The sequence below is a fragment of the Xiphophorus hellerii genome, chromosome 19 (genome assembly GCF_003331165.1).
Source record: "Xiphophorus hellerii strain 12219 chromosome 19, Xiphophorus_hellerii-4.1, whole genome shotgun sequence".
Lineage (NCBI taxonomy): Eukaryota > Metazoa > Chordata > Actinopteri > Cyprinodontiformes > Poeciliidae > Xiphophorus > Xiphophorus hellerii.
In genome coordinates, this window is record NC_045690.1 from 11931320 (window position 1) to 11957746 (window position 26427).

Consider the following 26427-nt stretch of genomic DNA (forward strand, 5'->3'; position numbering starts at 1 on the left):
GCTGACATTTTGTCTTTATTGCATCCACCATTACAAGATTTCTGTGACCTTACATCATCCATATTTTATCAACATGATAATGATTCTTAAAAAGAAAATTATGAAGCTACGTTATAAAATCAAACTAGAAATTAGAGGCAATATTTTCACATTTTACAACATTTACATTTTTACAGAAAAGACTGTATTGTCTGCTGCAGCTTCCTGTCTGAAAGTAGACATTCTGGTGTTAGCATAGCTTAATTATCAAGTTGTATCAAACGAAGAATAGATAAGCTGCTGTTAAGTTATATTATACCAGAGCATTGATAGGCTTACGTTACGATTAGTCAAAGTATCAACAAGTAGGTGAAAACAGACAGGACACACATTAATGTTAGCTTTGTGTTATTACCAAGAAAACATATACAGCAAACAAGCAAGTAAAAGTTAGTAATAGTAAATATTAATTAGCATCAGGTCATGTCAAAACAGAAAGTACAAATAATATTTTGACAGCCTTATTATCAACAAGTCATATCAAAAAAGCACAAAGATGAAGCAAGACTAAGAAAGTCTTAGCCTCACATTTAATCTTTGTTTGCATTAAAACGTCATCAATAGCAGCAAAATCTGAGTGGATTACTAATAGATCTATGTGCCAAGTCAGATATATATCGTTAGACATGTGAGGTTGTCCTAATAAATGTATCTTTATTGGAAAGCAGAAAATTAGTATCTCCTTTTCTATAAAGAAATGCAGATACTAAAGTCTCCAGCACATCAAGAAGGCCTGACACAATCACAATATTAACATAAATCAGAACAGTGTGGTGTTAATATGAAAGACTAAGCCAAGAAAAGTATTTAGTTGGAATATTTAAGAAAAAAATACATAAATTTGGTGCCAAAACAATGAACAACTTATTGCGTGAGAGGAAATCTAATTAATCCCCAAAACAATGCTTATTAGGTACATGAGCAATAGGACTTTACAATATAATCTTCCAGCATTGATTCATGCAGTACATCAGTGTGAGCCATGTCTTAAGGTTTACCACAGTATATGATATGTACCTTTAGTATAAAGTGTTACTTCCTGTCTCTTACAATATCAAGTTGTTACTTGTTTCTTGACAGCAAAAAAATTTACATATTATTTTTAACGTCTAAAAACAATAAACTAAAATGAATCAAGATGACGCATTCTATTTAGGCAAACTCCAGACTAATGTCAATGTTTTCACTGGCGTGGAGGCAAAGACTGAGACTGCCACCGCTGAGCAGGGGAAATTTATAGCAAGCACATAACATGTCTGCACCTGACTCAAATACTAAATCAAACCAGCCTGAAAGCCTGAAACAACAGCTTGGTTTGGTTTCACCATTATGTTGGAGTGATTAAAACGAAAAAGGGGAAAGAAATACCTGGATAATTTGGTGTTGAGTCCGTCACAACAGGCGGCTAGAAAACAAACACATATAAAAAGTTGAAGACAACTGAGAGTGTTCAAATTCATGCCTGTCTCTGCTAAGCTGGTGTGTCTGTAGCAACCAAAATGTGGTCCGAATATGTTACATAATCATAACAAGCTTACACAGCATACGCATATTGTCCTCAGAAAAGCATTTCAAAACTATATGCCAGAGGGTTGAAAGAGAGGAAAAAATTACCGGCATCAGAATTTCCAGATCTGCAAAAAATAAAAAAATAGACAAAGAAAGAAAAACAGGTTTATCAGTCTCAAACAGGAACATTCCTGAATGTCTAATTATTGTTTAAAACACATTAACAACATACAAAGTATCTAGTAAAAGCAGGCATAAACGTAAATATTTTCATTTTGTCTTGTTACAACTATAAACTTTATTGTTTTTGTTTGGTTTATATGTGACAGACCAAAACAGGAGCATTGTATAATAGTTAAGTATTTGAAACATCCTGAAAATATGTATCATTTTCCTTCCACTTCACATTTACACACAACTTTTGTTGGTCTGGCTCATAAAACTCTAATAAAATACAATGGAGTTTATGGTTACGAAGTGAAAAGGTTGAAGAGGTATCAGTGACTGCATATTTTCTGTTCCAAGCCATAAAACAAAGTCTGATTTGAGCAATACTTCAGTTAAAGAAATGAAAACACAGTTCGGGACGGGAAAATCCTTGATAAATAGGACAAATATCTGAATATTTATAGAACTGTGTGCTGAAATAAATAAAAAAAATCTTGATGCTGCCAATAAAACTAACTCTCTAGTATTCAGCCAAGAAGATATATTCACTGAAAATCCAGAGGAAATAGATGTTTGGTCCATAATATTTGTGAGGTGCTGTGAAACCCATAAGGGTTTCATCTTAATGGATGGGGAAAAATAAAAACAATTTCAAAAAATGTTCTGGGTTGGTATAAAAAAAATTTACGTGGGAAAATAAAAACATTGTGTTGATCTTTGGTCAATCATTAAAAAAAAGCAAATAGTTACCGTCTTGCAGTTTAGGTGTTTCTTGTCCTGATTCTGAGGGATATTGTGAAGTCAAAGTGTACTGAGGTACTCGTGGTGTCTCGGGGTACTGGGGTATTTGAGGTGTTTGAGGGTAGTTGTTGTGTCGTGAAGGCTGGGAGGATGGCAACTCAGGCTCCTGCTCCTCCAGCGTCACTCCTGTGCTCTGCAGCTCATCATCTTCCAGCTGCCTGAGAGAAATCTGCACATCTGAGCGCGAGTATGTGTATCCATGACCAGCTGGGCAGATCTCCTTGAAGTGGTCTGCAGGACAGGAAGCACACGCGCAAACAAAAAGTGATAAAAACCATAATCTCCACAGTAACAGCTTGTACTAATAAAACTCAGAAACTGGCTGACAGTCAGATTAAAGAGCCATTCACCAAACAGAGGCAGGAATACTTTTTTACACATTTATGGCCTCTGTATGTGATTAAATTGTATTTCACTGCAGTGCTGCACAAATGTTCTTAATATTTTTGTATAAGGAGACAGATTTTCAAAGTAGTCTTAATCAATTCCAAGATGAATGTAATATTCAATTCCATGATGTGTGTATTTAAAATTCTCACCAAAGGTACAATTTTTACAGGGCGTCCGTAGTCTTGTTACATATTCTCCATCAGATTTAGGTCCGGATTTTGATTAGGTCATTTATCACATTAATATGCTTTAGGTCTGGCTCTGGCGATATGATAGGTGATGCTGTCCTACTGGAAGGTGAAAATCCACCCCAGGCCCAGTTGATTGTTGCTTCTAAAAGGTTTTAAACTATATTAGAAAGTTGGGGGTAAAATCTGCACTCTAAGTCTGATGCACACAGCCATGATTGTGAAGCAGGTAGCAGATCATATAACACTCACTGACCCTTGAACTGAGCTGGTTTAGAGGCACAAGAGTGAGTGGCTAATGGGGATTGGCGAGCGAGATAAAAGGAGGCAAATTGCACCTCTTTGTGTCTGAGTCCAACAAAACCCAGCAATGGTGAATCCATTACAAGTGAGAAACTCTGTGTCCCCTACCTGACCTGAAACCAGCAACTCTGTGCCAGAAGAGTCTGGAATAGTGATATGAGTAACGACAGATATGCGGTCGATGTAGATGCAGGAAATGTGGATATGATGGGCTACTGACTGATGAAGTTAAAATGGAGGGAAATTAGAGAATATATGTTAAAGATCAGCTTTAAAGTGTAGAGTAAATATGAAGGATCTCCTGTTACTAGGTCGAGTGCTGTGCTCAGAACATGACTTTAACAGCTTGGCCAGTCACGAAGACATTGCCTAAAATAATCCGACTATGAGCAGCAAGGAGGTCTGGGTGTAAAAACTCATCTACGACAATCCCCAGGAATCACTTGGCAGAGCAGAAACTTCATAAAACCACTTTAGTTTCTCTCTGAGACTTTGAAGATTAGATCTGGAAGGAGAGGCAGATGACAACTACTTGCCATGTTTCACTTGGCAAATCAGTGGATTTCTGCTGCGTAGCTTTGCTTTTGGTACATTAGCGGGGTTTCTCTCTGAGGGCTGGAGCGATAACACATGGCAGACTCCCACTATTATGTAGCCTCCAAAATATGAAAACTGTTATGTTTCTGGTCCTTTTCCACTCTAAACACATTTAGTTATTTTGAAATACTTTGCATGCCTGGCAGACAGAAGAATGGTAACTGAGAGGTAAATATTCTTAGCTTGTGCTCTACCAACCGTTGCATAATATTACATGTGAAGTTTTATATCTGAAAAAAAAACAAAAAAAACATTCAACTTTGCATAGAGTTTCATGGCCCGAACAGTACAACCAAAAATGGAGAAGTACGTTTTCAGACATCGGAAAGTTATGCAGCAAAATCTCATAAAACATATTCACCTGAACCTGGCAAAGGACATCGATCACATCCATTTCCCCAGGCTTTGCCCACACGGCTGCAGCAGCATATCTGCTTAGTGATGTGATTGACAAGAGGAAGAGAGCATGTTCCTGATGACACTGACCGGTAGCATGAGGCCCTGTGGTCAGACACTGCCTTGTCAGCTGAGGAGACGTCAGAAGATCTATTATGTTCTACTAACTCATATCAGGAAACATTTTTTTGCGTTTCGACTCAGAAAAATGATTGAAGAAAAAAAAGTAATGCTTACAAACACAGTGGCTTCTGGCAGCATCTAACATATAACCTGGCTTACAAGTGCACCTGTAGCTTCCTTTGGTATTGAGACATTCAGCGTTCTTACATATCCCTGGCAACAGGCACTCATTGATGTCTACAAAAAGAAAAACACAGTTCGTTAGTCATCCAGCAAAGAGCACGTTCTAATTCTGGAAAAACCATGAAGTCATTTCTGAACTCAAACTGAACTTCCTAAATAAACTTTATACATCAGATTTAGAGCTCTGTACTTCATTGGGAGCACACAAAGTTTTTGTGCCTGCAGATCAGCAGAGATGATGAAAGTAAAAGGAAAGAATTCATTTGAAGGCATTAAAACATTCACAACAATTCTTGAGTCTGTTGAGAGCCGATGAAACTTGGAAGCATTACGGTTATACAGTTGTTTATAATTAAGAAAGGAGTGATGATGAGGTGGAGACAAGCAAAAAAAAAACTTCTTCTCAGCATGTAAAGAATATCTGAGGAGTCATTGAAACACAGAGCCCTAAATTACAAACCTATGGTCTATTTCTTTTTATCAACAGCTGCACAAGGATAATAAAAATGAATGAATGTTGTTGGATCTTATAAAAATTTTTAAAAAATGCTGTCCAGGATGATAACAGTATAACAGGCTGCAAGGATCAGACCTAGGCAGCTCTGGTTGAGATGAATCCTTGGAGCAATAGAAATCAGATGATGAAGAAGAACGTGATGAAGATCTGATGATGTGAGAGTTCAAGCTAATTGTTGAGTTTGACTCTGATATTCCCCAAGACACACAAGGACATGAATGGTTTTCAGGATTCAGTCAACACAATTTTGTTTAGGTAGGTTTCCATATAACACTAGTAAAAGCTACACTGTGTGTGTCACCTTACCTATGTACATGACATGCTACTAGAGTGGCACTGTAATACTGTACATCCAGTATTTAAAATTACAAGTGAACATTTAAAGTCTGATTTGAATTGAACTTTCCCAAATGCTTGTTCTCTGACTGGAGAAATTTTGACAAGTGTCTTAGCTGCATTGGAAAAAAAGGGGGGCTGGATTATAGCTTTGTGGTGTAAAGTGACCTTTCCTGCACCTGCACTTGTAATAATACCCTGTTTAATGGCTGTAGTATCGCTATGCTTAATTGGCCAGCAAACGGGTCTTTATAAAAAACCCAAAATCTACAAAGTCATGTAAAAGAAGACGACAAACATCAGAGCCAATATTAAGTTGAGCTGAAGACCATTATTAAAGCAATCTGAGCTGAAACCTGAGTTTACCACTCCAGGTGAAGCAATTCAGCAAAAGGACCAGGGAGTGAGTTAAACAATGCATACTATGTAGGCATCCCACAGAGAATTGAATTTGGGGTTTTCACTGTAAATCATAATCAAAAAATGCACAAAAATACAGCACAATGTGTGTAATGAATCTAAGTAGTATATGAGTTTCACAGTATGATTGGATTTCTAAGGCAAAATACCCTTTTGCCAATATTAGGATTTACTGCGATTTTACCTGTAGTTGATACTGGCAAGATATATTATTTTCTACATGTTTTGCTGAAATGACAAAATTATGTCTGGAGATAATACAATCTTCCATTGGATTCTGTTATAAATCTACTCACAAATTACATATAGGCATTTACTTGCTAAATTATCCCTAAATCACATACAGCTTCGATGATGTACTGAGGCTCTGTAGAACACAACTGAAGAATAAGTTTTAATACAAAACTGTCAAATCAAGAGTAAAAACATGCAAACAATGGAGGTATTTCTAAGAACTCTGATAAGTTTACCTCAGTGTTTTTTGATGCCATCAGAGGTACAATAATGTTCAATATTCCCTTTTGAATGTAGTTTGATAAAGATATAAGAAATTTAATCACAAAAAATTGCATCGGTGCTAAGCTTTATCTAATGTCTGCCAGCCATTTTAAGATCTCTCCTATAAAGTGTCTAGTATTTTAACAGCTTCTCAAGTTTATATTTATAAGTGAAAGTTGTAGGAGGAGTTTGTCTCCTCTTGAGTCACTAAATGAAACACAGGCATGCAGTCAAGTTGATATGCCAGGCAGGAGCATGGGGGACATATTTGAGGTGCTTAGTCATGCAGTCCCACTGGGACCAGGCAAAGTTTGTTGTTTTGCTGTGTTAAACAAAGACTATATCATTAGGTCTTTTCCCATGGCTCTGATGACTGCAACCTGACAGCCTGCCACCACAAATTTCCCCCAATTCTAATTAATCTGCTCTTGTTTGGTTGTTTTGCTTCCTGCTAGAAAATGTGAGCTTATAAGGGATTTGAGGTTGATAAATTCTGAGGAATGAGCAAATCCAAGGAATGCCATAAAGTTTGTTTTGTTTCTTGTGGTTTCTTCTTTTCTATCTTTTCCTATTATGCTGTTTTTTTGTTTTTTGTTTTATCTCCACGGAGGTCCGAGCTTTCAATCAAAGGGTGACCTTATTCTTCCTGAGCCTCCAGCTTCTATTTTATCCCATCGTACATATACCGCTGTCTGTGTCAGCATAAGCTATCTATTTGGATGAGTCCAGATGGAGCACATGCTGTAAAGTCAATTAAAGAAGGGAGATGGCCTCCCTTCATCTATAAATACCTTTGGTCAGTGTTGTGAGTGCAGGTGCTGCAGTGACTTTACGTTTAAGCAGCATCCGGTCAGAGTTCAGGTCAGCCGTCATCACATGAGGTCTTTAATGCGCCGTTCAGCTAGGTCTCAGATTAGCGTTATTGTTACAGTCTGCTGCTGGGAAGACTGGGATTGAAACTGACTTTCATGACAACCTGTCATGGCCAGAACTAATTTCAAGATGTGTTTTGAGTTCACGCTTGGTAGCTCATGCTTGGTGTAAGTAGCTTTTAACATGATTGTTTTTACAGTCTAATTGCGAGTGAAGAGGCATGTTCACCAAGTGTCAAACAGTTTCTGTGACCTTGTTTCATCTCGCCTCCTCTTGACATTTGGGAAATGCAGTCACTTGTAGGATTATTTATGAACAGCAGCAAGAAAGTTTTTGACATCAGGCTCCTTTTTTTCTAGTATCAGGTGTAATCAGGGTTCTTGCACATATTTTATAAAAAAAACAAACAAAAAAAACCCCTCCAGAATGCAATTTTCAGATGTCTCAACTCTTCACGCCTGTTTTAAGATATATATAAAATGGTTCATATAAAATTATGCAATATATTTCTATGGACAAGTTTTAAATATTGTACTTGTCCAATATTGGGCAAGTTAAATATTAAAATGTCTATATATAGATGTCTTTATAGGACTTCAAGGAAGGTAGGAAAAAAAGGATAGGAAGAACTAAGATGGATAAGAGGAAAATAGCAGGAGTATATGGCTATGATGATGGAAGGCAGAAATTAATCTGTGAAGGAATAAAAGATGAAAAGAACGAAAGTTTCAAACCAGACACAACAACAGGATCCAAAAATGACATCTATTTAACGACTGTCAACAGTGGTTAACAAACAGCCATCATTGGGAAACATAACAGGCAAATTAATGTTGATACATCAGGCAGTAGTTATGATGATGAATGTCAAATGTGAGTGTTTTAAATTTGCTGCTAGCTTTTATTTAGATTATCCAAAACGTCAAAAGAATTATGTAAGACTCCTATGAACTGTTCTTTGATGTGGCATATGAGTAATACGACCCTCTACCAGTGCAAGTTTACTACCCACAACAAAGCCTGTGCTTGCATTTCTGTGGGCCTTTCATCCAACAAGCACAGCTACAAATGGCCAATTCAGCTGGACAAGTTTCCCCATAACAGAATCTGAAGATAAGGGATCATCTCTGAAGTCAGAATGCTCACCGAGGCCCCGAAGGATGTCTTATCACACTCTCGGCAGGATGTCAGTGACTGGAGCATTTGCACACATACAGATTGTTTAAAAAAGTATTCATACCTATCAATTCTTCCAGATTTTTGTCACATTACAACCAGATGTTTTCATTTTGCAAATAAAATTAGGTAAAAATCTCTAGATTTGCAAAGCTGGTGATGATGTAACTCAAAAGATATGCAGCTGTGATTTCAGCAAAAGGTGGTTCTAAAAAAACACTTAAGTTTGTGGTTCCAACATGAAAAGAAGTGAAACATTTTAAGAGGAATGAAAAGTTTTGCAAGCCCCCGTAGCAACAGTAGATGAGGCCTATTATTCAATAGCATTCCAATGTTCCAATAAAACACACAAGAAGGAGCTGAAAATAGAAGGCTCACTTGGGCATGCTTGACGCCATACTGAGAGCAATGAAAACTTCTCACATGAAGCATTTTTTTTGTCCTTTTGACTGGTGGGGTGATACGAGAAACTAGAACACAACAGCTATGCAGGATAGAGACTTTAAAGCAATTAAAACATTATATTTGGCTAACCCATAGCTGACAGTTAGCCAAATATTATGGCTAACTGTCAGCTATGGGTTGTTAGGAACAGAAGTGACTGGGAGAAAGAAACAGCTTGAAAAAATCACAAAAGAAAAGTATTAATAATACAAAAACACATTTCACCAAATGTTGGCTGGACAACGTACTACTGGAAAATAAATCTGCACTTGTACAAGCGAGGCCTTACTATGTGGAGTGTTGTCTGTGCTCAGGATATCAAAGAAAACATCCCTAAATATGGGTAGATGAGGAAGCATGTTGAACTTGCTGAACCAGATAGTGAGATCTGTCATGGAGGTGTCCAAATCTGCCCACTGAAGCATTATGTTATTATACTCCATAGGCTTCAGTAAGCACTGCCCCTTGGATTATGACACTGTTAATCAAGTCAGTGGCACAGCTCTAAGCAGACTGTTTTTGTTATTCTATGCATCAACATCAGTTGTCAGAGTTGGCCCTTAGATCAAGCTGTGCAGTTTTTCCTTTGATTTTCGGACATCGCTTATTTACTAAGACCATGAACAAACAGAAATGCTCTGAATATTTTAGCAAGGGACTATCCACAGAGTTGACCCTGTGGATGGTTACTGCTTCTCGGACCATAAAGCCAGCTGATAATTTGCCATCCCCATGACGCTGAGAGAGAACCCTGCATGTGGGATCTTTGAAGTTTGTTGCCACATACAGATGGATTGCTTTGCTGGCTTTCACGCTGGTTTTATTCTCTTGGAACATTTAAAAACGGCAGATCAACCAAATGAAGCAAAAACTCTACTAAAGGGGTGGCATGTTTTTTTCCAGGCACATAGTGTCCTTTTATAACATAATCAAATATGTTCTTCAGATGTTATAAAAATGCTGTTTACATCAAACATGACTTAAAAGAAACTTGAGTTTGTAATTGGTACCTTGAAATTGGGCCTCTGTCTCTTTATGAAGCTCCTATTCTTTATATGGCATGGCAATTAGAACTATGGCTATCTACACTCAAAACAACTTTTTCAATGTATTTTTTGACTTACCTTGACAGTGTGTGATGTTCATTCGTTTAAAACCTTTGGGACACTCTACTTGTCCATTCGCAATCACTGCATATGCTGCAAACAGGAAAAAAGGCATAGTTTAGCAAAGTAAAAAACTTCACAGTGAAAATAATAATATACTGTATATACCAATAATATACCAGTCTGTAGCTTTTCACAGGTGTTCTAGTCCATTGAACCTTCCCACATTTCATATTACAACCTTACATTTCAGTGTATTTCACAGCGATTTAATGTGATAGACCAAGAGAAGCTAGTTCATAATTTTGAGGTAAAAGAAAGGGGATTAATAGTTTTTGAGTTTTGAATAAAAGACTAAAAAGTGTGATGTGCCTTTGTTTTCAGCCCCCTTTACTCTGACCCCCATAAATAAAATCCAGTGCAAATAGTTTCCTTTAGAAGTCACCTAATTAGCAAATTATAGATTACAACATACTGCAAATCATGGCGTTATGTGATGACCTCAGAGGTTTTTATAGCGCAGTGGGAACAAACAGCTTCAGGAAGACTAAGGAAAACAGCAGACATGTCAGGAAAAAGTTGTATAAGAGTTTAAAGTAGTGTTACATTTCATGTAATGGCCTTTAACCTGGCCCATTGTAAGGTTTGAGATTCTGCTGAGATTAACAGCTTAGGATACAACTATTAGTTGCGCACACCATAAATTTAGTCTTTCTGCAAAGGAAAATTGTTGCATTAAAATCATAAGAAGTAGGATTTAACATTTTCCACAAGCTATGCAGGAGACAGCAAACATGTGGAAAAATGTGCTCTGGTTTACAAGACACCAACCAGAAACTGGGGCAGAGGTTCACCTTTCAGCAGGATAAACATTTTGAAAGCAATGCATTTGTGTCTTTTTTGTACTACTATTTCTTTTACTTTCACTACTTTTTTCTTGGCTTGCCATAGAAAAAGGGTAGAGGTAACGTCCCAAGGCAAAACTCACTACCTGAACTGAGCAACAGGAAAACTATGGGTTGCTAACTAAATGTGAATCTTGAGAAACCTTGAGAGAGTAATTATATTAAAACTGATTCTCATGGTAATATTTTATAAAACAGTGCAGCTAAGCAGCAAACAGAATTAACATCATCTACTGAAAAATATCTATTAATCTTTCATCAGGGAATATGAAGTTAATGTTTAAGTCAGAAATGTGTTGAGGAAGTCCTGACCTTTAACATCGACCACACCGATGATACATATTAAAATAGTGCTCCAACTCTGAACAGAAAGAATGATGATTGATCTAGAGTTTTCTGAACAATGATTGGCCAGAGCTTATTTTAACTTTTTTTTTTTTTTTAGCCAGAACAGTAAAAATCTAATGGTGTGTGTCATTCTGATGTGTACATTAGAAGTTCACGGAGGTGCCAGAGTAAACAACCCAGAGTGTCTGTTGATGCCTCGATGGGGTCGGCTGTCAATGTCAGAGGTCTGAAAACATGTTGTCATGGCTCGCCTGGCGGGCAGTCAAGCTTCGGCACGCTTCATTTAGCTCACAGACCGGTCAATGTGACTATCATAAGGCAAAAACTGACTCTGTCTTTCAGCAAGAGCGTGTGTGTCTGCATGTTTGATGGGGACTGGTGAATGTACAGAGTTTTGTGTATCTGTGCAGAAACAGAATCAATATTGGTAGCAGAACCTTCTGTGAAATAAACTGAGATGACAGGTTTGTCATCTCATGACAAAAGATTCAATGATTTCTGAGAGGAAAATGTGCACGATTGAAAAGAGTTGAAAGGATTGATGATGGGTTTGTTAGCAAGAGAGAAAAGTTTCTCGCTGTTATTGTCCATTCATATTACCGTCACAAACTCAGGAGGCTTAAAGAAGTTAGTCCTACTCTTGATAGTCTTTTTTGTTATTATTTACACCCCCACAAAATATTTATTCTTTATAAAGTAGTACGCTCACTGAGAAAGTAAACAACTAGAAGAATAATTTTCTATTTTAGGAAACAATTTTGACAACAGAGTTAAAAGTTGGCACATGCAGTTGAACTCATTAAAATAAAACTTTTCCAGCAGGGAAATGATCAGGAACATAAACACAAAACCAGAACCATAATTTAATGGTTAAGATAAGTACATTTCATGTGTTAAAATGACCAAGTCAAAGTTCAGGCCTCAATCTAATTGAGAATTTGCAGTGAGACTTAAAATTTTACTATCTCCATCAAGTCTTGCAGTTGTTATTGCAGAAAAAGATGCTTCTGTAGAGTAGATTCAAGGGGAGACTGAATACATGTGCATACTACTTTTTAAAGATTTTCATTTGCAAAAAAGTCTGGAAGGGTAGGGTCAAACTTTCCTTCCACTTTACATAAATTTAATCTATGCAGAAACACAAAATTTATGTGAAAATTCTTAATTTGTTACATAGCAGTAATATGAATTGGTGTCTATATTGTGGAAAAAGGTGTACATCTATGCTTCTAAGGAATTGCATCAAGTCAATATATTTCCTTTAATTTCCTAAATGAAAATTACTATAAATGTATCTATAATCCAAGATATAGATAGATTAATATATAATCTGTTCTCCTTTTGGTTTTGTCTGCTTTATTCTGCATGTACTATTTAGTTTAGGTTGGCTACATCATGTGGTTTTCTTAGTCCTCACATTCCAGCTTTTTTTTTTTTGAAAGCCCACCCTCAGTATCCACCACACCCATCCATGACAGACTTGACCAAAATAATGCCTGCCTTTGAATCTGATGCCAGGGCAACGAAAGTGAGAAAACAAACTTGACGTATGCCATAAACGACGCAATCACTGATTTACCAGCAAAAAGAATGCAGCTCTTCCCTTTTGGAGTGTTTAGGGAGAGTTAGATGGTGTTTGTGACTACATGTTGACAGAAAGGTGGATTTAAATGACGTAAAGGGACATCTGGATCCTTAACAGGTCCAGACAGAGTGGCATATTTTCTTTCATCATTACACATTAAAAGCAACACTGTTTATAGCAAACAATCAGTGCTTTTTGAGCTTTTTCAAACACGTTTGAGTAAAATAACACCCTGCAATCTGTCACAATGCTGTCTCGTTTTACCAGGGCTTACTGGAATGTCTGGCACATGGAGGCTCTTTGGGAATAGGGTCCTGGAAGTTGTGTTATGGTCCTGCTGTGACCCGGTCGACCAAGCAGGGTCAGTGTACCTGAGGACTGACGGAGCAGAAGTGGGTCAGGATGAGGGAAGCAGCCTGAAAAGCGAGTAAGAGGTGGGGGCGGATGTGTCAAAGTAATGCCTCTCATCCTGTCCGTCCGTTCCCTCATCATCCTCAACACCCTGATAATCCTACTCAGAGGATTCAGAGTAATTAGTTGTTGTGTTGGAGCGACGGGCATGTCTTCCTGCAGCGATGGGATCAGGGAAATTCAGACCTGAGTGACAGAAATATGCATGTGCCAAGGGAAGCCCAGTAGGGGAGGCCGCTGTGTCTCAATAAAGCTTATTAGCAGGCAGAAAAAGACCTTTGCAGGCAGTGGGAACTTCAATGCTTTAACAGAAAAACTTGTTCCTAATTTTTAGGAAGCCTTTGTCTTCCTAAAATTTATTTCCATATATTATTTGGCAGACGGAGCTTAACATTTCCTCATGTGTGCCCTAAGAGTGGCTGTTACTGGAGTTCAGTTCGGTACATATTTATTGCTCCCTGGAGGCAATTTGTTTGCAGAGTGTCAAAAACCAGCTGCTGAAGCTTCAGCACACAGATGCCATCAATGACCTGACTTCAAACTGGCTGCCTTTATTTTTTTCTAAAAACATACAGGGTTCTTGCTGTTTTCAATTACTCAAGTATTTTAAAGCAATGGTTCTCAAACTTATATGGCAAATCCCTGCAGTAAAAATTAGGTCCTCCAAGTACCACCATACTGGCATACTAGGACTTGACCTTTCTCAGTTTGCTCTGTTGTAGTATGAGAACAAAAAAATTGAACTGCATGAACTGTATGAGTCATGTAAACCATTTTACTGAGAAGCTAAAATTTCCAAATTTCAACTTGAGGGAAACAGAGGAAAGGCCCCATGAAGTCGAAAACCAAGTGGGAAACCCTGAGGTTTCTTGCCAAACCTAACATTAAAATCCAATATGGCTGCATTATGTACCCACAGGTATAGCTTAGTTGCGGTCCGGAGGATTTTTTTTTTTCAATAATAAAATTTTAACATACACTCTCTGGCCAATTAATGAGGTATATCTATTCAACTGATTGTTATCACAAATAGCAAATTGTAATGAAAAGGTCCAAAGTGAGCTTCAGCATGGAGAAGAACGGGGATTAAATTGACTTTCACTATGATATGACTCTTGGTGCCAGATGGACTGGCCTGATTGATTTAGCACCTGCAGATCTACTGGTATAAAGAAAGAGAAATATCCAATGAAGGGCATTTGTATAGACAAATATCCCTTGTTCATGTCAGAGTTTAGAGGACAAATGGAGAGACTGGATGGTGATGATAGAAAGCCAAACTGCTGCTGAGTCTTGAGTCTGACTATGGTTCCCATGCTTCAATCTAAAATCATTTGTGTAGAAAATTTAGAGCTGCTCGGGCAGTGGTTTGCAAGAGTGAGCTTAAGCTGCACATCATTAGGGTCATACAAGTCTGGGTCCGCAGTCTTGGAGGACAGACAAAAATCTACCAATTGTTGTCTATCCATTTAGCCTGGTCCAACAAAAGATTTTGTCACCCCTCACTAATTTCTCATCTCCATTCAATTGTGTTGTGCATTCCACTGGAGAATATTCAATAATATTTGCTTAAATTCTCTGACTTCAAAGTGTTATTCAAATTCCTTCAGGGGCACATGATTGTCTGTGTTGTGCCAACTTGAATGAAGAGAAATCCTTTATTTCTTGCTTTGATATGAACTTTTTTTTTTTTTTAATAAATGGCCCTGAGACTTATTATGAATGAAAAGACAGCCTATACACACTGAAAGAAGAAATATAAGGGTGGGAAAACCAGCAAACTGAGACGGGAGATGGGAATTCAGGTAATTTGTGCTCTCAAGCTGTCCAGAAATCTTTAATAGTTGAATTTATTGCAATGTATCTGTAGACCTCCCAGTTTTTAGGCTGTTCTTCTAAGACGACGGAGCGCCTTGGTCCATCAATCAGAGGAATGAGGGCTTTTTGCCAGCTTCTCAGGAGACTTGCTTGCAGACAACCACACTTTCTCACTTAGCAGGATGGAAAACTTGAGAATGTGTAGAAGAAGGAAGGAGACGGGATAAAAACACAGGACAGAAACAGGAGACACTCTCGTTTACCCTTCCTAGGGGGGCAACCTTGTAGGAAAATCATCACCACCAAAGCCAAGACCTACTTAGAATCCAATCCAAAGATTTGATCTCCAACAAGCTATTACAGAACAAAGGGCAAATACAACTCATCTAGAAAATGTTTAGTTTCTTGGAGTTTTAGCCAGAACTTTCTTTAGAACAAAAAAGTGAAGTGAAGGAGAAAGTTTTTTACTCCAAAAACAGAAATTACTGGCACAGGCAGCACTTACCAAACAGGAGGACCCACATAATATGAAATGTGTTTAATGAGTCCCTGCTATTGAAACTAATTGAGGTTCATCTGCTGGATAAACACATGGAGCTAACATTAACATCCTTGATGACACTGACAACCTAAAACCTACAAAAGGCTGCTCTAGTTTGATCGTTTCAACACTGACATCTAACATATTCAGTGGAGTCAATCTACAACACATGTACGACAGAAGCAAACAGTCTTTGATAAACAACACAACTCTACCTAAAACATGCTATTTTTCTTTTCATAAAGTTATGCATTGTCACTTTTTGCATATAGTTTGACACTTTAGTTTAAGGGCATCAGAGATAGTGATGACAGTGTGAGCCACATCAAACACATTTGAACCAGACACACATTCCTTTATAATCTCCAACTCACTGTGGAATATTAACCACCTGGGATCCTTCCAGGAGAAAGCATACCACGGTGCATTCCTGTTCCTTAACTTAGCTTGGCTCCAATTAAGATATGGCTTGCAAATTTCATATTCATCTTCCTCCAACTGGGATTAATTTCTCATCTCGATTAGGTCTCCTCAACCGTGATTAGCCATGCTGTTGCCCAGCTAATAGCCTCATCATTCTAGCTGTGAAGGAATGTCACTATGTCAACATCAGTGGATAAAATATTGTCAAAGGCATGTGACGTCTCTATTAAATTACAATGAGAAGCTGTCGTGGAGTTGTTCCAACGCATGTGTTCTGTTTCAGAGGCCAAGTAATCCCCTTTTTTTGGCTTATTTGGCTGTTAACAAGTATTCTTGTTTGATCATAGCTAATACAATTAGGAAGCACAAGCTCTGGCCCTCTGTGGAGGTAAATTGAATGTTTTGGGAATTAATGGAACATCTCATAAGGATGAGTTCATGGGGAAAATCTGGAAGTGATTGACCCTTGCATCAGCTTTATCTGACTGATCAAAACTGAACCTCATAGTGAACAAAGTCCCCACTACAAATTTTTCCTCTGAAATGTTGACAGTAAGTTTTATATTATGCATGGATCTTGTGAAATAAATTTTTAATATATAAAGTAAAGAAAACTTGATTTTATCAGTATTAAAAACTGTATTGGTACAGTAAACATTGAATTTAAAAGATTGTTTAAAATTTCATTAAAGCAGATATTTTCTTACATAACAAGAAATAGTAAGAATCTTTATTTTTAGGTGCAAAATAGAAATGGATGAGTACGACAGAAGTGTACAAATTGGAAAAAAAACAATCAACTTGTTCCTCACTGCAAAAAGGCACAAATAGAAGAGAGCAAAATATAAACCCCATGACTCTCAGTTGCAGAGCTAGAAAAATTGAATGCTCCTGTGGGTGGGTTATGTTACTTTTTGCCTTGAGGACATCTGATATGAATCCTCCCACTAATGCTGTGACTCTCCTACTGGGAGAGTCACAGGGAGGATGCTACTCATCACTGACAGATGCAGAAAGAAATAGTATTTGAAACTCCAATAACTGTGAAACGTACAGTAAGGGAGGGGTTGTCAGTGTGCTTACAGGAAGTCAGGCTCGGTCAGACTTGGGCCAAAGCAATTTGATGTTACTGCTAAAAATGTTTTATTAGTATCCAAGTCCAAGAATCTCTATACTAGTTTCATAAATTGCAATTATACAACGAGTTTGGAACTAAGTGCAGGCCTGTTTTGTTACTCCACCTCTTCATGTCAGCCAGAAGGATGGCTTTAACTACAGCTTGTTCTGCTTGATCTGGATCTCATTACTGCAGGAATCCTCAGCATGTGACTTTTAAAGGTCCTGGCTCCTGAAGGCTTCGTCTCCCAGTAAGACGGGACAGACTGGCATTCTTACCTCCAGAATGACCACTCTCCTTCACATACACAAACCCACAGCAATTGCCACAACTACAACATTACATCCTTGTTCTGTAATGGTAAATAATGTCCTGCTTCATAATAAAGAGCAGTGAAATGCTTGTACAAAACTTCCCAGACATACCCAGAATACAACAGAAGCAATGAGTTTCTAACAGTGGGTCAAATGAAACCCACGTAAATATGCTGACTTTAATGTGGAGACAGGAAGGAAAAACTAAATCCACAAACTCTATTAAACTGTGCTTACACCGGCATCTTCTTTGCGTATAAAAAGATGATGTGCCCTCAGTCAGTGGTACATTTTGCGACTGGCAATAAACCGGCCAATGGCAGCATTGCACGCCTAGACACAAGCTGGGCTTTTATGGCATAATTATCACATACTCAATGGGAGACGCATGAGGCTTGTATAAGGCTATAAGACTTCTCTCAATGCTAAAAGCTCACAGCTGACACACTCAGAGTGAAAAAAACAAAGGAATACGATCATTTTTCAGAGGCTGCTCTAGTGTCCAAACTACACAATTACTGAAGAACCCTGATCAGTCTGAGAAGAGTGCACTAGAGCTTAATAATAAATCCAAGCGCTAAACTGAGAACAACAGTGAAAGGAAATTCAAAGTATTTATCATGTTGAATTTTCCTTTGAGGCCTTTGGGACATGGTACATGACTTCATTTTGACTTAATTTTTTTCTTTCTAACATTCTCTTTATTCTTTTTGTGTCTTCCTGCGTGAGACCCCTCAGCCTACAGCATGTTACCTCCCCAAAAACAGCCACAAAAAGGAGCAATCAGGGTATTCGCTCTTTTTTCACCCCCAAAACATCAAAGGAAGGAGGAGAGGAAAACATCTGGGAGCCAAAAGAGATCACACTGAAGACACAGAAAGAACGGGAATGAGGCAGGCTGAGGGTGAGCCAAGAAGGAACGGATAGACATCTATTATTGATGGAGGAGACTGAGAGAGTGTGTATCTGCTTCTGATTAAGGTCCAGTCAAACAAGGTTCAGGCATGATGCGTATGTGGGCATTGCCATATGATTAAGAATACTGTAAGACAAATGAATCTCCAGTGCGAGGACAAATAGTGAATCCCAATGCCATTTGGAGTTATCAGACCGAGTGGCCAGCCCTTGTCTAATGTGGACAGAGTTGCCACCCACCCAGCCTGCCGGCATGCAGCCACCCAGCTGCTTTTCCTCAAACCTACCACAGCTCGAGTTGGAGAGTCCTTCATTTCCTCACTGTTAAAGGCCACACTGGGTCTTTCTGCCCACAAGATGGGTGGTGTGCCTGCCAGGGCCTCATCAGTGCGCTAAATGTGTTTTTATTTGCAGCCAGGGTTTGGTTTTATGAAAGTGAAAACCATTTCAGTTGAACCCCTGGATGCAAGAGTGAGAAACTGGTCTCAGAAAGATTGTTTTCTATGTAAGATCATCAAAGTTAATTTTAGTCTCAAGTCTTCGAAGTATAAGTCCAAGTCAAATCTAAAGTCTATAAAGGGTAAGTCCAACTTAAGACTAATGATTTTGTGGGGCAGGTTCATGTCAAGCTTTTGAGGGCCAAATCCAAGTCAAATCTCAACTCTAAGAGGCGAAATCCAAATTATGTCTTAAGTCTTTCAAGAATAAGTCAACGTCAAGTTTCAGTCTTTTCAGGGTGAAGACCAACTCAAATTTCAAGTATGTGGGGCGCAAGTCTGGGAAGACCAGGTCAAGTCTTAAGTCTGGTGAGGAAGTGCAACTCAAAGTTGAGTATTTGTTTTTAAAGAGTAAATACAAGTAGAGTCTAAAGTTTTCAAATGACAGATAAAAGTTGAGTCCTGAGTCATGAAGGGGTAACTACAAGTCGTTTCACATCTTTGAAGGGCAGGTTGATGTCAAAACTTAAGTCTTCAATGGACAAGTTCAAATTAAATCTCAAGTTTTTAAGAGGCAAGTACAAGTAAAGTTATGAGTCTTTAAAAGCCAAATCAAAGTAAGATCTCCAGTCTCTGAGGCCCAAGTCCAAGTAAAGTCTCAAATCTTTGATGGTTAAGTTCAAGTCGTCTCAATGTTTAAAGGGTAAGACCAAGTCAAGCCTCCAGTGGCAAGTCTAAGTCAAACCTTAAACATTAAGGGTCAATTCAGGTCACGTCTTCAGTCTTCAGTGGAAAGTCCAAGTGTGGTTTCTAATCTTGTCCAAGTCAAGTGTCAAGTCTTTAAACTACAAATCTTACACAAGTTTTTAGTCCTTGAGGGACAAGCTCAAGCTTAGAATGAAACATCTGAATGAAAAGTCAAAGTCAAAGTTATTTATCAGACTCAGCTCCCTGATCTCGAGTTTGAGTCAGGTTTCGAGCCTTTAGAATGCAACTCTACATATCCTCTTTATTTTTTCAACTTAAGTCTTAAACTCGATTATCAGTCATTATATTAAATTAAGGGTTTTGATAAACAATTATGAAGGATAGACATTGGCATCGAAAAGTTTATTAAAAGTAGTTAGTTAATTTCTGAAAACTAGAGAAACAAGCTAAACAAACAGGAATATAGAAAGTGTATAGAAAATAGGTTATGCATCAGATTTAAACATGTTACATAACCAAGCTCTAAAATGAAAACACAGTCATTCTGACTGATTCTAAACTGAAGGATTACCTGGTTTGGTTGGGCACTTTTGGCACTTGTTCAAACCCCATGACGCCCCCACACTTCCACAGCAATCATCCTGTTTGGTTAGGCCTGGCAGAGGTTTGCCACACTGCAATGACATACAGCTGTGTTAGATCTGTGAGGTAAGTTTGATAGGATCATATGTATGAGCATGCGTGATTGTTTATGCCTGAGTGTTTGTGCACTGGCAGGGTTATATGTGTAGCTGATTCAGAATATGCATGATGAAAACATTTCTCCAAGTTCAGAGTGAACTGGATATATAAGCCATCTGTGAACTTCTTTGTGTGCCTCATTAAGGTATTTGGTGAAAAAAAAGAGAGACTCCCAAACTGTAGTTATTAAATTTTTAGCTAATACCTGTGATGTAACATGGAAGATTTCCTTTGGGAAACATGATTTCTTTCTGGCAGAAAGAAGGGGAAAACTTTATTCAAATGCTTTCTTATGCTTCTTTTATGCCCAGATTCTGCTTCTTTTTTGACATTATGACTCTAAAGTTCAATTTCAAGCTCCCATTAAACCCAATTAGAGAAAATGGGATCTAATACTGGGGGGAAAAAAATCAACTCCATTATGGACCAATACTTTGTTGCAACTGCATAACTAAAAGCAAAGAGCATCAAAGTGAATAAATGCTATACTAGCCATCACAAAAGATAGTGATAGTGATGCATATACTTTTCTTATCTTGGTTACATTTGCCATTTCCATGCTTTATTCTTATTGTAAGCCTTAAAATAGATTTTGAAGGGCATTAAATATGAGCCAGTAAAGTTGTGTAAATTTTAGACAGGCATATTAAATGGTTAACATAAAATTCAATAATTGATCAATTCTAACAACATTGACTATATCTGATGGTAATAATTCCCACCATTTTTACAAAAGGTTGTTTGATCATTAGCTGTTCTCATTCTTAGCTAACGAAGGTTTCATGGATGCAAAGGAGGACCAAAGAGAAGAAAGAGAAGGACAAAGTTCAAGCCGTCTTCTCTCTACCAAGTTATTGGCCAGTGTACATAAGACCTTGATAACCAAAATAAATCGTTCTAATGGGTTATTTTTCTTTTTCATACAACAGATCTCAGAGAACGCAAAAAAATGTGAAAATAAAATTACTTTTCTCCTCTGTCCTCTGCAACATGAGGGTAATGCTCCAAGATGACTAAGTGATGACAGTTTAAACACTGCTTTTCTAAGGCTTAACATAATACCTGTCCATCTACTGTTTCCTGAAAGCATCTGCCAACATGTCCATTCTGAAGGATGGTAGTTGTACTGTGGCCATTCCAGTGGCCATTGCCGTGTGTGAGTCTGCCGTTATGTTCACTGGTGTGTTCATGTCCGTTTCCAGGCTGGGAACGTTGCTGGACAGAATGAGCCCCATCTGTGGTGGCTGGTCTCTGTCCAGGCTGGACTCGAGCTACTTGGTGAACCTGGACCTCAGCCTCTGGTGGGTGTTGTATGTGGACGTTTACCAGCGATGGGTGGAGAGACACTTGGGACAGAGATTCCCAGAGTTTACACAAAACATTGGATAGTTTACATTTTAAAATGTACAATATTATAAGTAGAAGCATAAACATCCAAAGCATACCACTTGTATTTACATTCTCCAATTTTTGAGCTATCAGCTAACATCGACCACAAACTTGTTCAACAAACACTAGCTTCATCTGCAAATTATGAGATCTAGAGTAGACTGAGAATTTCTGGCAGTGAACAACTACGCCACAAGGAGAACACAAAGAGTTTGGGATTTTCTGGTTTAAATCAAATCAATTTAAATACCAAAAACAGATTTACTGTAGAGTTTAGAAGATGTTGCAATGTCTAGAACGAGCCCTTTTGTCTTTCTGACAGAAGGGGAAGCATCTATCTTCAGGGAGTGCCAGGGTTTTTTCCCAGAATCCTGACCCACTCTCATAAATCATAATCTTCCAGACAGAGTGCAACGTCCAAGTAAAAGACGCAGATTTTATCAAGCGTCCCTAACAAGCCTCTGCCTCTGTTTGAATAAGCACACACACAAAATGGAAAATTTATGTGCAGTGACAAAACAACATGGACATTTGTCTCTTTAATTAACTTAATATGCTTCTATTTACTGTTCAGCAGATTGAGATACCAACAGAGATAACATTATTAACTGGGGAAAAAAAACAAACTCCTAACTCCAAAGGGGGGGATAGTGAAGAAGCAAATCTTTATACTAAAAGATCACAATGTCTCAGCTCTGTTAGTGATAACCACTGCTGTTATGATAAAAGAAGCCTTATCCAAACTATGTGAGGACTTCCACTGAGTCATCCATTAGTTCATTTGCTTAAAATAGAGTCTGGCCTCCACAGCTGTCCCACAGAAGCAGAGCTCCACACTATAAACAGTGCTGAAAATCAAAATTGAGCCCTCCGAGAATTTAAAAGAGAAGTGTTTGCGTCAAACTTACTCATCATAGTCGAGATACAACTGAATTGATCCAATATTATATTGCACCCCAGACTGATGTCATTCCTGGATCAGATATTGGGCTGAAGGCGACTGGTCCAGATGCCATAGCCCTGTGTGGCTATGGCACACAGGGCCATTATGTTCTCTCTCTAATGTCAGTGACATTACAAAAAGTTGAATGGTTCTAAGGCAACGAATGTTTACAAAATAGAAAATACAGTAAGAGTTAGATATGCTAACCTCACTAAGAGCTATAATTGTCAATAAAAGCAGTTAAAACATTTTTTAAAAATACAGTTAAAATATCTTCTTGACTTTATCTGTTGGAAAATGTAAAATAGTGGTGTTGCTTTTCTCAGTATCTCATTGTTGTTACAGTTAATTTTGATAAACTTGAAAATGGTACCAATCTTTCAAAAAAGGTATTTCTTGACTTGACTTTCTTTACGTTGAAATAGCAAATTCCCTTTGAGCTATTTGACAGTACATCTCTCAGTCGCTTCTTGATGTTACAGTTAGTGATCCTCTCAGTGCTAGTGGTGAAAATCACCAAGGAAAGTTTTTATCTTAGCCATAACTTGATTTGAACTGGACAATTATAAACAAGAAAGTGTTTCAAGTCAGATTAATTGTTCTAATTATACATGAGGCAGTGTTAGAAATATAATTCTCTTCAACTGCTATCAAAGTTTTGCTTCTTATCTCCATTTATTAAGAGTTACTTTGACTAGAAATATTTTATATTTTTACAGTAGGTGTCTCACTGCTATCCTCCTTCAACTCCCATGGAAAGAACCATTATGTTCTCTCTAAATACCAACCAATGCAGATGTGATATTGCATTAAATGTTCATTACATAGAGTTCACAATAAAGCTATGATGCTTAGAGAGTAAATTTGTTATAAGACAATAACAGCCTTGGTATCAGTCCTGTTCAAACGAGATGTTTATTGAGCCTCTGAGACAAACTGTAATCCCACTAAACAGAGATGCCAAGAGACTAGTCTACTACTACATATCAACTGGTCATAATCTTTAAACAGACTCTTGCTTAAAAGATTCAAAACTATTTCTTTGAAGTCCATCTTAAAATAAATTCAAATAGAACACACTGTCCCCTTTTTCAAAGTATGTTTACCATGCTGATTGGAGAGTGGCAAAGTGTACATGGAATGGGATGGTGATTTCGCTGCCTGGTGGGTTGCATCCTTGCGACCGTGAGGAGTGGGTCTGGGAAGTGGTGGTGCTGGTAGGTGGCAAAACTTCCCCGTTGAATTCGATGGGCACCAACACAGGTCCCTGCCAATGCATCGGCCTCCGTTCATGCAGGGGATTTGACAGAAGACTGCAGAGAAGGAGCACAAAGTGAATGACAGGAAATTACAACACCCCAAATTTTAATTGGATGATTTTCAACCACAAAGATTAGGTAATAAGAAAGAGAAGGGGCAGAACTAATAGGAAGGGCATGTTAAGAAGATTTCCACTTGGTAGGATTTGTTTGCAAACAGTAGGCAGTGGTCATGCTGTTTCCCACCAGGCGCCTCATTTCAGGAGACATTTTTAAAATTTCAACTTTGTCTCTCATGCCTCTCCTTTCGTACAGGATTCTGAATAATACTCAGTCTCCAGTTTGATTTATTGGTTGCAATTCTTCATGAAGAGAAAAAAAAAAATCCTGCACTTGCCAGATGTGCTGCTTTCTCAAACACTTTTGTCTTTTGGCTTAAGGTAGGGGTGCCTGGTAAACCTTCTGCATACCCAGACATGCTCCCACCTACATATTTGCTTTGACACAACATTAAAACATCAAAGAGTCAAAATTTAAAAATCTATTCATCCACAATGAACAAAGAACATATCAAGATATAAATAATTGTAAAAGGGACATTTTTCAGTTCTCCATTAAGGAAATCTGTGGGTCTCCTTTAAGGACTGTATCCACATATTACGAGATGAAAGAGTCTCATTGCGGCAGAATCCTGCTGTGAACTGCATCCTCTCTGTCTCTTTGAGGCAGACAGTCCCACATTAACAAGGTGTAAACGGGGACTGTAGAGAGTCTGGACAGTCTTGATGGCATGCAGGGTAATGAGCTCCCTGTCAACCAACATTAAGAGCAGTGACACTGCAGGGATATCCAAGAGCGGGAAATAGCATAAAAACAGAGAAATATCAACAAATATCAGGGCTTAGAATGGAATGTTTAAACAAAACGACAGAAAAAAGTAACAAAAGGAACATAGTAATAGGAAATTCACAACAGTCAAAAAAAGAGCCAGACGTTAAGGCTAAAGCAGGTCAGACACACAGGAAGGCCTCCTGCGATTCAACATGCTGGCTAAATTATCAGCTGAAGGAGTCCATTAAAAGTCAATGTGTTTGTGCTGCTCTGTCTCAGACCAGTTCCAGCCTGACATTAACTATTTTTGGACCAACATAGTGCTGACGACTCTGTCTGACCATTCAGGAATCTCTAAACAAAAACACTTTTCACTTTACAACCAGATTTCCGGAGAGTATCTCTTAAAGGAAAAGGGAGTGAATCAAGAAAGCTTGTTGTAATTGTGCAAGCAGAGTTTACTGCACCATGCATTAAACATAACAAGATGAAATAGTTGACATTCCTGGACATCCGTGCACACCCCAAGGAATTACAGCATTTGAGCTTATGGTCTTTTCACACGTGCCTTTATGTAATCAGAGGAGATTTCTGGAAATTCGGCAAGGGCGGATATAAGCACACTGTTGAGGGAGGTTGCTGAGGTGTGGGGAATGTAATATTTTAAGTTTCTGATAAAAGTGTTTGGAATATCCATGCCCTATTCTATTATCCTCTTAATGGGGATGTAAATCTACAGCAACAATCTGTTTATACCTCATAAGCCAGCTAGATTTGCAGTTAAGATCTTAAATTGAGGACTGGTTTACTGCTACCTCTTTGCATAAATTAAACACATTGCGAAACCCTTAATAGACATTGATCTATTTACTATTTTTAAAACTCCTTCTTTCCGATTTTATGTTAGACCAGCACAAGGTAGTCCATAGTTGGGAAATTAATGGAAAAATGTTCATGGTTTTCTTTCTTCTTTATTTTTGAACAACTAAAAATACTTTTTAAAAAGCTGCTATGCGCATTTGTATTCAGTCCCCTTGTCAATGATACCAATGAACAAAAGTGTAACCAATTGATTTCAGAGTCCACCTGTGTGTAATTTCACCTCATTATAATTAAAGCTGTTCTGTGAAGACCTCAAAGGTCAAAGGTCTAGAGAACACTAGTGAATAAGTAACTCATGAAGACAAACGAACCAACCAGAAAGGTGAGGGATGAAGTTGTGGAGGAGGTTAAAGGGAGGTTAGTCTATAAAATAGCACTGTTTAATCCATCATCTGATAATGGAATAAGTTGACATCTCTGTAAGCATACCAAGACAAGCCCATCGACCTGAACTGACAGGATGGGAAAAGAGAGAAAATCATCGATATGCAAAGCTGTTCAGGCAGACAAATCTGTTGATAGGAGAACCATTAGCAGTGACCCAAATACATCTGGATTCCATGGAAGAAAAGAAAAAAGCTATTGTTTAACGAAAGCCATTGGAAATTTGCAACAAGCCACTTAGAAGACACAGTAAACATGTGGAAGTAGGTGATCTTGTCAGATAAGACTAAAACTAATCATACATCCTCTTAACCAAACAATCACTATCATAAAAAAAAAACGGGGCAGCAGGATCCTGCGTGGGCATGTTTTTCTTCAGCTAGGGGTCAGGTAAACTGATCAATACAGA

General features: G+C 38.1%; 1 protein-coding gene across 4 annotated transcripts in view; it reads right to left on the reverse strand.

The window, feature by feature from the left end:
• LOC116708905 (latent-transforming growth factor beta-binding protein 2) overlaps positions 1–26427 on the reverse strand; it is a 105472-nt gene that overhangs the window by 34072 nt on the left and 44973 nt on the right. For all 4 annotated transcript variants that reach the window (XM_032547042.1, XM_032547040.1, XM_032547041.1 and 1 more), the window contains 9 exons: positions 23769–23975; positions 21393–21676; positions 20161–20263; positions 10086–10160; positions 4629–4751; positions 4357–4521; positions 2467–2748; positions 1654–1673; positions 1408–1444 (listed from right to left, as the gene is read on the reverse strand). In XM_032547042.1, coding sequence (XP_032402933.1) covers positions 1408–1444; positions 1654–1673; positions 2467–2748; positions 4357–4521; positions 4629–4751; positions 10086–10160; positions 20161–20263; positions 21393–21676; positions 23769–23975 — 1296 coding nt within the window. The remainder of the gene's footprint in view (positions 1–1407; positions 1445–1653; positions 1674–2466; positions 2749–4356; positions 4522–4628; positions 4752–10085; positions 10161–20160; positions 20264–21392; positions 21677–23768; positions 23976–26427) is intronic.